The 13,097-nt window shown below is 43.6% G+C and overlaps 1 protein-coding gene across 3 annotated transcripts in view; it reads right to left on the bottom strand.

Moving 5' to 3' along the window:
* Window positions 1-13,097, bottom strand: part of FEZ2 (fasciculation and elongation protein zeta 2) — a 94,207-nt gene that overhangs the window by 11,444 nt on the left and 69,666 nt on the right. For all 3 annotated transcript variants that reach the window (XM_075339451.1, XM_075339450.1, XM_075339452.1), the window contains 2 exons: window positions 5,091-5,166; window positions 1,089-1,154 (listed from right to left, as the gene is read on the bottom strand). In XM_075339451.1, the coding sequence (XP_075195566.1) occupies window positions 1,089-1,154; window positions 5,091-5,166 (142 nt within the window). The remainder of the gene's footprint in view (window positions 1-1,088; window positions 1,155-5,090; window positions 5,167-13,097) is intronic.

Below are 13,097 nucleotides of genomic sequence, written 5' to 3'. Positions count from 1 at the left end.
GAATAATCTTTGTTTTCAGATCATTTGAGAGTTTTTGAGGAGCCCATGATGCCACACTTCATAGGAGATTCAAATAGGAGAACAACTTGCAAGTGGCCACCTTAAATAGCTTTTCTCATGATTGGATACACCTGCCTATGAAGTTCAAAGCTCAATGAGGTTACAAAACTAATTTAGTGCTTTAGTAAGTCAGTAAAAAGTAGTTAGGAGTGTTCAAATCAAGAAATTGATAAGGGTGCCAATACTTTTGCACCGGTCAAATTTAGTTTAAATGCGGATTGCACATTTTCTGTTAGTACAATAAACCTCATTTCAATCCAGAAATATTACTCAGTCCATCAGTTATTAGATATATGAAACTGAAATAGCTGTTGCAAAAAACCAAATTGTTATAAAGAAAAAAGGTTAACATTAATAGGGGTGCCCAAACTTTTTCTTCTGACTATCGTCGTGTATCAAGCTGCGCTCTCTTCTAAAAAAAATTGATCAATGATGGTAATGGATCAGGGTTTGAGCCGAGTGTCAGGTTACCGTTAATGGATTCTCTTGCATGAGAAAACTGTATAAAAACATGTGGAAAAGATGGAAATCTTAATTTCTCCATTCTCGGTGTTGGCGTAATTCAGACTGCATTCAGATGACATCAGAGTACAGTCCGATGTTTTACACGCACCTATAAACCTGTATGGGTGTGTGATATCCGATTTCTGCTGCCAATCGCATCTTGTTGCGATTCGCTTTCCATGCAGAATCGGCATGGGAAAAAAAAAAAAATAGAATAAAGCAGATCTGCACTGCCCCATAATATAAAATTTTGCTGAGTGACATCTGACAAAACATCAGATCGCACTCATCCGAGTTACACGCTCATGAGCAAGCCCTCAGGCAGAGACTAGCAATTATCCACAAATCTATTCTGCATAGTGTTTTTTTATTTTACGCTGCAACATGGACACTACTTTCCACAGTGACGAGAGGAGAGAATAAATGCTTAGTTTGTCACTTATTTTTTATATACATCTATACTACTGCTAACAGATAATCTGATTTCATATTGCAAGCATTGCATTTCCAGTTATGGGTATTACCTTTTAAAATGTAGTCTGTTAGCAATGTGGGTACTTTCTCGCTGTCATCTTTCATTGCATGCAGAACTGCAAAGAAATAAAATGTAAAGCAACATTACACCACCACACAGAATAATCAATTCTAACTATTTCCATTTGTATAGTTCTATATTGTGCGGTCATACACACACTTAATGCACATGTGGAAGTTAAAACCATCAATATTCAGCTCAACATGACAAAAAATAAAAAACAGAACAAACTTGGTAACTATAGAGTAAGTACAGCTGTATCAGATATTCCTTAACAATACAGCATCTTACAGTATTTTTCACAAGAAAACAGTGTGACTTATTAAAGAGGAAGGACCTTTAATCAAAATTTTCATGTTGAATTGGACATTTTTTTTAAAATGTTGAGTCTTTGTTGAGGAGATATTCGCAATCAAAGTATTTAGCACCTAATGAGTTAAGATTTTAAGTGGGAGTTTCCTGGGGGACATGAACTACTTCCTTTATGATGCTGACCAATCAGACAGGCAGCAACATAAAAGGAAGAAGAACACGCCCCCATTGTAGTTTAGAGCAAGTTTCTCAGTGTGCGAGATGTAATAATACAGCTCTGATCTCCCGGTCTATAAAGGCTGCTTAAACACACAACCATATCGCTAGCGATGTGACACGCCAGATCGCAGGTACGATTTGCCGAGATTGCACATAGGTTGTTTTTGTAGCGCCGGTCCAATGTGCGATCTCGGCAAATTGTATTTACAATCTGGCGTGTCACATCGCTAACGAGATCACTATCGATATCGTTGTGTGTAAAGCAGCCTTACCCTCCTTCATGATTAGAAAGGAAAGATGACAAACACTTTTCAGATAAGGTCCCTGTGGTGGGAGGAAACGTTTATCTGTGTGGTCACAGTACAAACCCTTATATTCGCTCTCTTAGGAGGGTCACCTCGGCTATACTGCCCCTTCCCACACATAGCCTGCACGGAGTTGTGTCAGTATCCTACTTATTATATCTGTTGTGCTAAGGACACCTTGTAATTACTCTGCCGTGGGATCAGAGCTGTCTTTACATCACACAGGTGTAGTCCAGAACAGCTAGGTAACTCCAATGTGAGACACAATGACTACCCTGATCTCACTGTGCAAAGCGATTACAAGTTGCCTTAGGGGTGCTTTTCACATAGCGAGATCGCTGCTGAGTCACAGGTTTTTGTGACGCACCAGTGACCTCATTAGCGATCTCACTGTGTGTGACACTGAGCAGCGACCTGGCCCCTGCTGTGAAATCGCCGATTGTTACACACAGTGCTGGTTCATTTTTTGCTTGTTGCTCTCGGGCTGTGAAGCAGACATCGCTGTGTTTGACAGCAAGAGAGCAACGATCTGAATGTACATGGAGCAAGGAGCTGGCGTCTGGAAGCTGCAGACACTGGTAACCAAGGTACACTCGGGTAACTAAGCGAAGCGCTTTGCTTGGTTACCCGATATTTACCTTGGTTAGTAGCGTACGCCGCTCTCAAGCTGCCAGTGCTGGCTCCCTACACACGTAGCCAGAGCCCATATCGGGTAACTAAGTGAAGCGCTTTGCTTAGTAACCCGATGTGTACCCTGGCTACGAGTGCAGGGAGCCAGCGCTAAGCGGTGTGCACTGGTAACCAGGGTAAATATCGGGTAACCAAGCAAAGCATTTTGCTTAGTTACCCGATGTTTACCTTGGTTACCAAGTGCAGCATCGTTTCCACGAGTCACTGTGGGCTGGTGGCTGGTCACTGGTCGCTGGTGAGATCTGCCTGATTGACAGCTCACCAGCGACCATGTAGCGACGCACCAGCGATCCTGACCAGGTCATATCGCGGTCGGAATCGCTGGTACGTCGTTTAGTGAGACAGTACCCTTAGTGCAACAGACATGATTGTCAATATTGACAAAGTATGTAATCAGGAGAGCTGATGGATGGGTCACAGCTAAACTCAGCAGCACTGCCCCTCCTGCCATAGGGACTTTATTTGAAAGGTGTTCATGGTGATTATCAGTGCTGTTTAATGCTGCAGGAGCTTATACCAGGAGATAAGGGCTGTATTACTATAGGCCCCTTTACATACTAACATCGCTAGCGATATCGCTGTAACGTCACCGGTTTTGTGACGCAAGAGCAACCTCCCCAGCGACATTGCAGTGTGTGACACGCATCAGCAAACAGGCCCTCGCTGTGAGGTCGCTGATCGCTACACATCTCTCAGGAACATTTTTTGGTCCTTTGTTTCCCGCTGCGCAGTAAGCATCGTTGTGTTGGACACCGTGACCAACGACTTCGTTAGCGACTTCCCTTTCAAATAGCTGCTTTTACACGTCTCCAACGACCAGCGAGGTTGTTCTGCAGGTCCGTATCGCAGATGCGTCGTTGGCCAGGTCTGCCTGTTTAACAGCTCACCAGAGACTTTCCAGCGATCCCAGCCAGGTCGGGATCGCTGGTGGGATCGCTAGAAAGTCTCAGTGTGTAAAGGGGCCTTAAATCTCACTCACTGAGAAACCTGCTCCAAACTATGGCAGGGGTGTGATCTTCTTTCCTTTGAGTGTATTTGATTGCTTATGATTGGTCAGCATCATAGAGGGAAAAGAAGGACATGCACCCAGTGAAAGCTGACGGAATCTTTTATGAATACTTTGGATTGCCAAAATCTCTGCAATACAGTCGCAAAATCAAAAAACTGAACCAAAAAATAAAGTTTAATTTTGTTGTGTCCCAGTGTACAGAGCTCTGCAGTCACTGGAGCAATGGTTAGAACCGTACACCATTGCGCCATTCATGGTCTATAGCCTGACAGAGATAGCCAAATACAGTGCGGAGCTCTTTCTAGGAGAAGAAAAAAATAAAAATATATCTCACGTGACAACAAAAATGTATAAATAAAAGGTGCAATGTTATGGTTCTGTAACTGCAGAGACATGAATTCCATCGTCAGTAATAATTTAATAAAAAAAAAAAAACAAACAACTTAAATTTGCCCTACAAAAACAAGCATCACACAGTTACATCAACCTAAAAATGTAGTGGCTTTAGAAAATTTCACGATTTAAAAAAAAAAAAAAAAAAAAAAAAAAAAAAAAAAAGGGGTGACATAATATAGTTGAGATTTTAAGAGAACCAACAAGCAGGATTTTCCCCATATACAATAAAGGCAGTGCCAGGATGCGTTAGGATGGTGAATCTAATCATACCGCCAGTTTCCAAATTGGATGTTTGATAGCCGAAAAATAAACACATTCTCAAAAGGTCCAAAAATTAGTGCATTGCTTGTGCAGTGGGGTGGGACTTTGTGGGTCGAGTCCTCTGTATATCTTCTTCCTCCTGGCTTGCCTCCTTTTTTTATTTAAATTTTGCGCCACCATTGCTGCTGTTGGTGGTGCATGCACATTGCTGTTGTGATGTTGTCTTCATTTGAAATGGTGCTGAATTGAGCGCATGTATGTGCAGATTTCATTTTTTTTTCTATCTCCTCATGTGCCCCTGCCGCTAATTTTTGTTTACAGTGTCTTTAATAAAATGGCACCAGAGATCACAGTATACGCATGCTCTGAATTCAACACCATTTTAATAAAGACAACATCACAATAGTAATGTGCATGCACCACCAATAGCAGCAATGGTGACGCAAAATTTAAATTTAAAAAAAAAAAAAAAAAGGAGGCAAGCCAGGAGGACACAAGAGGAGGAATATATCGACCCGTCCCCAAACGCACGTTTCGCTGCACACGTCGCACAAGCAATAAACTCATTTCTAGACCTGAGAACTTTTCTTTCGGCAATCAAACATACAATCAGTCATACCTTCAGTTTCCAGGATTCACCCTGCTAGCATCAGTATGGCACTGCCTTTACTTAAATGGGAAAATCCTGCTGGTTAAATCGCTTTAAAGGGGCTTTACACTTTCTTATTCACCACTAAAAGACAACAGAAGATGTAATTTGTGAGGTTGTATTACAGGAATTCCTTTGATACATACTCACTTTTTGTTAGGATTTGGAGGTCTTCAACTGAAGGAGGGACATTTCTCTTTTCATAAGGGATAACCGTTGTTAAATACTGTAAATGAAAACAAACACTTTTACAAAACCATTGTGCATGGTCATTTTATATAACGTGAAATAGTAACTAGTCTGCATAATGTTTAGTCAAGGGAACGATTAACACAGAAAAACGCACAATCCAACACTTCCACCCTCAACAGGCGCTGATCTTTTGATTCGAGTATGCCTCACATTACAAATAGAAAAGTATAATAAAAAAAGGTAGGAGCCCTGTTATTCCATCTCCTCTTCACAATCCGGTGTTTGGCTGTAAGACAACCGGCTGCAGCAGCCAGGCTCTAATTTATGTTGGCCATAGTTTGGACAGAATGAATCTACTAATGATTTGCCTTTAAAGAAACAGGGCGTAGAAATAAATGCAAAAAGTACCAGGAGATAATATAGCTTTGTTTGCTCTATAGAATTTTCTAAATTCGGGAGGCTTCTACTGCAGCCAGTTGTCTCACAGCCAGAGACAGGATTATTCTTACCCTACACACCTTTTCAGTCCTGTGTAGAGTCACCATCTACAAAATAACAAAACAGATAATCTTCCATTTATAACCAAGATTCAGAAAGTGAAGATTGAAGTCTGAATGGTCAATAGAAAAAATATACATCCGTGTTGTGGAGCCCTATGCGTAAAAAGAAAAAAGGTGCATGCAATGTTTGTCCTACAACTGTACCAGGGACACTGAAGGATCCAGATGGTCATGTCTACCTGGTAATTGACCATTGATCTGCCTGATCAGCTTTAATGAGGTCCTACAAGTCTAAGGGGTGCTTCACACACAGCGAGCTCGCTGCCGAGATCGCTGCTGAGTCACGCTTTTTGTGACGCAGCAGTGACCTCATTAGCGATCTCGCTGTGTGTGACACTGAGCAGCGATCTGGCCCCTGCTGCGAGATCGCTGCTCGTTACACACAGCCCTGGTTCGTTTTCTTCAAAGCCGCTCTCCTGCTGTGACACACAGATCGCTGTGTGTGACAGCGAGAGAGCGACAAATGAAGCGAGCAGGGAGCAGGAGCCGGCATCTGACAGCTGAGGTAAGCTGTATCCAAGATAAACATCGGGTAACCAAGGTGGTTACCCGATATTTACCTTAGTTACGAGCCTCTGCAGCTCTCACGCTGCCTGTGCTGCCGGCTCCGGCTCTCTGCACATGTAGCTGCTGTACACATCGGGTTAATTAACCCGATGTGTACAGCAGCTAGGAGAGCAAGGAGCCAGCGCTAAGCAGTGTGCGCGGCTCCCTGCTCTCTGCACATGTAGCTGCATTACACATCGGGTTAATTAACCCGATGTGTACTGTAGCTATGGTAGGAGAGCAAGGAGCCAGCGCTCAGTGTGCGCGGCTCCCTGCACACACAGCTGTGCGCTGGTAACTAATGTAAACATCGGGTAACCATACCCGATGTTTACCTTAGTTACCAGTCTCCGCAGCTCCCAGACGGCGGCTCCGTGCAAGCGCAGCGTCGCTTGCACGTCGCTGCTGGCTGGGGGCTGTTCACTGGTCGCTGGTGAGATCTGCCTGTTTGACAGCTCACCAGCGACCATGTAGCGATGCAGCAGCGATCCTGACCAGGTCAGATCGCTGGTCGGATCGCTGCTGCATCGCTAAGTGTGAAGGTACCCTAACTAACGAATCCATAGAATGTGTTCTCTCGGATTAGTCCTGAAAAAACTTCAGGAAGTTCGTTTTACTTTAATGAGGACAACCCATTTATAGATGACCTCCACGCTCACGTTTATTACATCTATGCACGTAAGACAGTCACTTTTTGGAAAGCCAAATTAACAGACTGGCTGCAGGTCTCCTGTCCTGAACGTGACAGGCTCATATGTACTGAAGAGGATGCTGCGTTCGGATCGCCAGAACTGTGGTCAGCCTGCGAGTCATGGATGTGTGAATGCAGCACAACACAGATCTATATGAAGGATGGTCCAGCTGTGGGAATCCGAGGGATCAGCAGTAATAAAAGGAAGAGTTAGACTATGTTCACATGCTGCTTTTTTTTTTTTTTTTTTTAAACAAAAAACTGCTTTTTACAGTAGCAGAAAAATCTATGAGATTTCAGAAGTGTCATGCACGCAATTGCTTTTTTTCGGAATGAAATTGAAAACTCATTTAAGTCTGTACATAATGCTCAATAATGTCCAAATAGAGAGTTATAGACAATTTATATAAATTTTATTGTGAACGCGAAAAGACACAGTGGGGCACGTAAAGTGCTGTAAAAACACAGAAAAGGTATTTTGGCTATTAAAAAAAAAGAAAAAAAAGAAAAAAAAAAAATCAGCCGGTTTCACTGTCCCTGCACCTCTCAACGAAGCTGACGCGAAAACACGCGTCGAGGTGCAGGGACAGTGTGATCTCAGGGGTCCTCATTCTGGTTACTGGTGGGTGACAGGAATAATGGATTCTACCTTCACTAGTCACCCATGCCTTTATACAATCTGTTTATATCATTTCCACAGTGATTTCTCCATATGGGGCTCCCATGTGTATGTTTTATCTCAATATGAATTGGTTATATACCTATAAGTTATTTTTTGTGTCTGTGTATTGCTCTATTATTTGCGAGCCATATGCAATATATTTATATATATATATATATATATTATATATATACATATACACATACACACACATACATATATATATATATATACACACACACACATTATATATATATATATATATATGTGTGTATATATATATGTATATATATATATATATATATATATATATATATATATACACATACATATACATATGAACTTATGTAAAAGTTTAGGTCTTCATATTCTTAATGGACGTACAAAGGGAGACTCACTGGGAAGATATACACTAGACTCCCATGTAGGAAGGAGTGTAGTAGACTACGCCATTACAGATATGGACCCGGCAAATATTAGCGCCTTCATAGTCACCCCACAAACGCACCTGTCAGACCACAGCCAACTTCTCCTGTACATAAAATCTACAGAGAAACCATCCACACAAAAGCCACAGCAGAGCAGCCTCTACAACCGACCTCCATCCTATAAATGGTCCAAGACGTCAGAAATAAAATATAAAGAGGCTCCCAACAGACCGGAATTACAAGAGATGCTCCACAACTTCTACAGCTACAAGTACAAGTCAAACCCAGAAGGAGTGAATCAAGCTGCAAAAGACCTCAACAAAATATTCCACACCATGGCCAAATTGTCCGACCTCAAACAAGTCAACTACAAGAGGCCAAAAGAAAAGCAGATCAATGGTTGGTTTGACAAAGAGTGTAAAGCCGTTCGAAAGACCCTGAGAACAGCCTCAAACAATAAACACAGAGACCCCAACAACCCAGACCTGAGGGAAGCCTATGACACCATACAAAAGCAGTACAAAACCATCCTCAGGAGGAAGAAGCAGAGCTACATCTCTACCAAACTTAGCCAACTCCAAGACGCCCTCCAAGACAACTCCTTCTGGGAAATATGGAGCCACATGGACACAAAGAGCAAGAAAAAGACTGATACCCATATCCAAAATGGCAACATCTGGCTCCAGTACTTCAGAGACCTCTACAAAGACATCCCAAAAGAAGGACTAAGCCAAGAGCAGGAAAACATAACATCAAAACTAAAGGCAATGGAAGAGAAAATCAAAAACTTCCAAAACCCACTGGACACACCAATTACATTACAGGAAGTTGCAGAGAAAATCACTTCCATAAAGTGTAAAAAATCTAGTGGTCTGGATGGAATCCCCCCAGAGATGTTGAAGTACAGCCCACCAGAAATTCAAGCTGCAATGGTTAAACTGTTCAACATTGTGCTGAGTGCTGGCTACTTCCCTCGTACCTGGAACCAAGGACTCATTACACCGATCCACAAGAGTGGGGACAGGTATGACCCTGCCAACTACAGAGGCATATGTGTCAGCAGTAACTTGGGAAAACTGTTCAACAGCATCCTAAACAAAAGGATCATCAGTTTCCTTACCGAGCACAATGTCCTGAGCAAAAGCCAAGCAGGGTTCGTGCCAAACCACCGCACCACGGACCACATCTACACCCTGCACAGTCTCATTCAGAGCCACGTCCACAATACAAAGCATGGGAAGATATACGCCTGCTTTGTAGACTTTAAAAAGGCCTTTGACTCAGTGTGGCACCCGGGCTTGTTCTTAAAAATGCTGGAAAGCGGAATAGGAGGAAAGACCTACGATGTCATCAAAAGCTCCTACACCGAGAACCTCTGCAGCGTGAGTGTGAACGGTAGAAGAACGGCTTATTTCCAGCAGAGCCGAGGAGTCAGACAGGGCTGCAGCCTAAGTCCAACGCTCTTCAATATTTACATCAATGAGCTGGCTGCTGCTCTGGAATCTTCACCTGCTCCAGGTCTCACACTCCATGACGCCCAGGTGAAATTCTTGCTCTATGCAGATGACCTACTGCTGGTGTCACCAACCGAGAAAGGTCTCCAAGACAACCTACAAATTTTGGAGAAATTCAGCTCCACATGGGCACTACCGATCAATCTAAAGAAAACCAACATCATGGTGTTCCAGAAGAGAAAAAGAAGATTTGACCAGCATCCTTCATTTGTCGTAAACGGCTGCACTCTAACAGGAACAGACAAATACACCTACTTGGGCCTGGAAATTCACCAGTCAGGGAGCTTTAAACAAGCCATAGAGACCCTGAAAAACAAGGCCTGCAAAACCTTTTATGCCATCCGAAGGAAATTGTATCATCTGAAGCCACCAGTGAGGGTCTGGCTAAAAATCTTCGATTCCATCATTGCCCCAATCCTCCTGTATGGCAGCGAAGTCTGGGGCCCTCACACTTACCCAGATTGGTCAAGGTGGGATTCCAGCCCAACAGAAATATTCCACCTGGAATTCTGTAAGCACCTTCTCCAGGTCCATCGAAGCACCTCCAACAGCGCCTGTCGAGCTGAGCTGGGCAGATTCCCTCTACACCTAGCAGCTCTGAAGAGGTCACTATCATTTCAGGCTCACCTACAGAGTAGCAATCCAAGCTCCCATCACCACAAAGCTCTGATACATATACGTGGGCCAGATGAACCAGGACCCCTGGCACAGCTCTCCCAAACCCAACTGGACAAAATAACCAATCACAGCAGCCTGACAAGAACCAGAATCAGGAAGATGGTAGACGAGGGCCAGGAGAGGTATGTCAGTGACTGGAGGACCGACATCAACACCTCACAGAAACTGACCACGTACCAGAGTCTACAGAGAGACTACAGACTGGCCCCGTATCTGGAGAAAATCCCGGACCCCAGAGACCGCAGGACCCTGAGCCGATATAGACTCAGTGCCCACAGTCTAGCCATCGAATCCGGTCGACACAAGCAGAGCTACAAGCCAAGGGAGGACAGACTGTGCCAACACTGTGACCTGGAGGCCCTGGAGGATGAAACCCACTTCCTGCTACACTGCACCAAGTACTCAGCAGTGAGGGACACTCACTTCAGGAGACTCTCCCATCTCTTCCCGGATTTCAGCTCCATGAAGGAGGAAGAGAAAATATATATCCTGCTGGGGGAAGAAGAGAGCGCAGTGGAGATAGCAGCGCGGTATGTGAGCGAATGTCATAGACTTCGAGAAAGAGAACTATGATAAGCCATGGACTTCCATAGCCCCCCATCCCAGATGTGGCCCCCCAATCCCCACCCTGGATATGCCCCATCCACCGTTACCACAGTCCCCACCGTGGATATGCCCCATCATAAGCCATGGACTTCCATAGCCCCCATCCTAGAAGTGCCCCCACAGTCCCCACCCTGGATGTGCCCCATCCATCCTTCCTACAATCCCCACCCACCATCCCCACAGCCCCAGGCCCTAATGTACACTTGCTTTGGCAAAACTAATTTGTATTTGGTCCTGCCAATAAAGCTTATTTGATTTGATTTGATTATATACATATACATATATATATACATATACATATACATATACATATATATATATACATATATATATATATATATACATATACATATACATATACATATATATATATATATATATATATACACATATACATATATATATATACATATACATATATATACATACATATATATACCAGTGAAGAGAGAAGGCAGCCACATATGGATCAGAATCAGCAGCTCCATCCTCACCTCTCAGTCCGATGTCTACCTCTGCACCACCTATATACCACCACCAGAGTCCCCCTACTTCAATCCAGACAGCTTTGAGATCTTACAAGAAGAAGCCACCCATTATCAGGTCCTGGGCAAAGTTCTCATCTTTGGAGACCTCAATGCAAGAACAGGGAGAGAAAAAGACTTTCTGACCACAGACGGAAACATCTACATATTTGGGGCAGAGAATGACAGTCACGACTCAGAACACTCAGAGAGAAACAGCTATGACAGTACAGTCAACAAAAGTGGCAAAAAGCTCCTGAACTTATGTAAAAGTTTAGGTCTTCATATTCTTAATGGACGTACAAAGGGAGACTCACTGGGAAGATATACACTAGACTCCCATGTAGGAAGGAGTGTAGTAGACTACGCCATTACAGATATGGACCCGGCAAATATTAGCGCCTTCATAGTCACCCCACAAACGCACCTGTCAGACCACAGCCAACTTCTCCTGTACATAAAATCTACAGAGAAACCATCCACACAAAAGCCACAGCAGAGCAGCCTCTACAACCGACCTCCATCCTATAAATGGTCCAAGACGTCAGAAATAAAATATAAAGAGGCTCCCAACAGACCGGAATTACAAGAGATGCTCCACAACTTCTACAGCTACAAGTACAAGTCAAACCCAGAAGGAGTGAATCAAGCTGCAAAAGACCTCAACAAAATATTCCACACCATGGCCAAATTGTCCGACCTCAAACAAGTCAACTACAAGAGGCCAAAAGAAAAGCAGATCAATGGTTGGTTTGACAAAGAGTGTAAAGCCGTTCGAAAGACCCTGAGAACAGCCTCAAACAATAAACACAGAGACCCCAACAACCCAGACCTGAGGGAAGCCTATGACACCATACAAAAGCAGTACAAAACCATCCTCAGGAGGAAGAAGCAGAGCTACATCTCTACCAAACTTAGCCAACTCCAAGACGCCCTCCAAGACAACTCCTTCTGGGAAATATGGAGCCACATGGACACAAAGAGCAAGAAAAAGAATGACACCCATATCCAAAATGGCAACATCTGGCTCCAGTACTTCAGAGACCTCTACAAAGACATCCCAAAAGAAGGACTAAGCCAAGAGCAGGAAAACATAACATCAAAACTAAAGGCAATGGAAGAGAAAATCAAAAACTTCCAAAACCCACTGGACACACCAATTACATTACAGGAAGTTGCAGAGAAAATCACTTCCATAAAGTGTAAAAAAATCTAGTGGTCTGGATGGAATCCCCCCAGAGATGTTGAAGTACAGCCCACCAGAAATTCAAGCTGCAATGGTTAAACTGTTCAACATTGTGCTGAGTGCTGGCTACTTCCCTCGTACCTGGAACCAAGGACTCATTACACCGATCCACAAGAGTGGGGACAGGTATGACCCTGCCAACTACAGAGGCATATGTGTCAGCAGTAACTTGGGAAAACTGTTCAACAGCATCCTAAACAAAAGGATCATCAGTTTCCTTACCGAGCACAATGTCCTGAGCAAAAGCCAAGCAGGGTTCGTGCCAAACCACCGCACCACGGACCACATCTACACCCTGCACAGTCTCATTCAGAGCCACGTCCACAATACAAAGCATGGGAAGATATACGCCTGCTTTGTAGACTTTAAAAAGGCCTTTGACTCAGTGTGGCACCCGGGCTTGTTCTTAAAAATGCTGGAAAGCGGAATAGGAGGAAAGACCTACGATGTCATCAAAAGCTCCTACACCGAGAACCTCTGCAGCGTGAGTGTGAACGGTAGAAGAACGGCT

The sequence above is a fragment of the Anomaloglossus baeobatrachus genome, chromosome 3 (assembly GCF_048569485.1).
Source record: "Anomaloglossus baeobatrachus isolate aAnoBae1 chromosome 3, aAnoBae1.hap1, whole genome shotgun sequence".
NCBI classification, from domain to species: domain Eukaryota; kingdom Metazoa; phylum Chordata; class Amphibia; order Anura; family Aromobatidae; genus Anomaloglossus; species Anomaloglossus baeobatrachus.
Note: the sequence above shows the minus strand (reverse complement) of the source record. Positions and strands in the feature narration are given on the sequence as shown.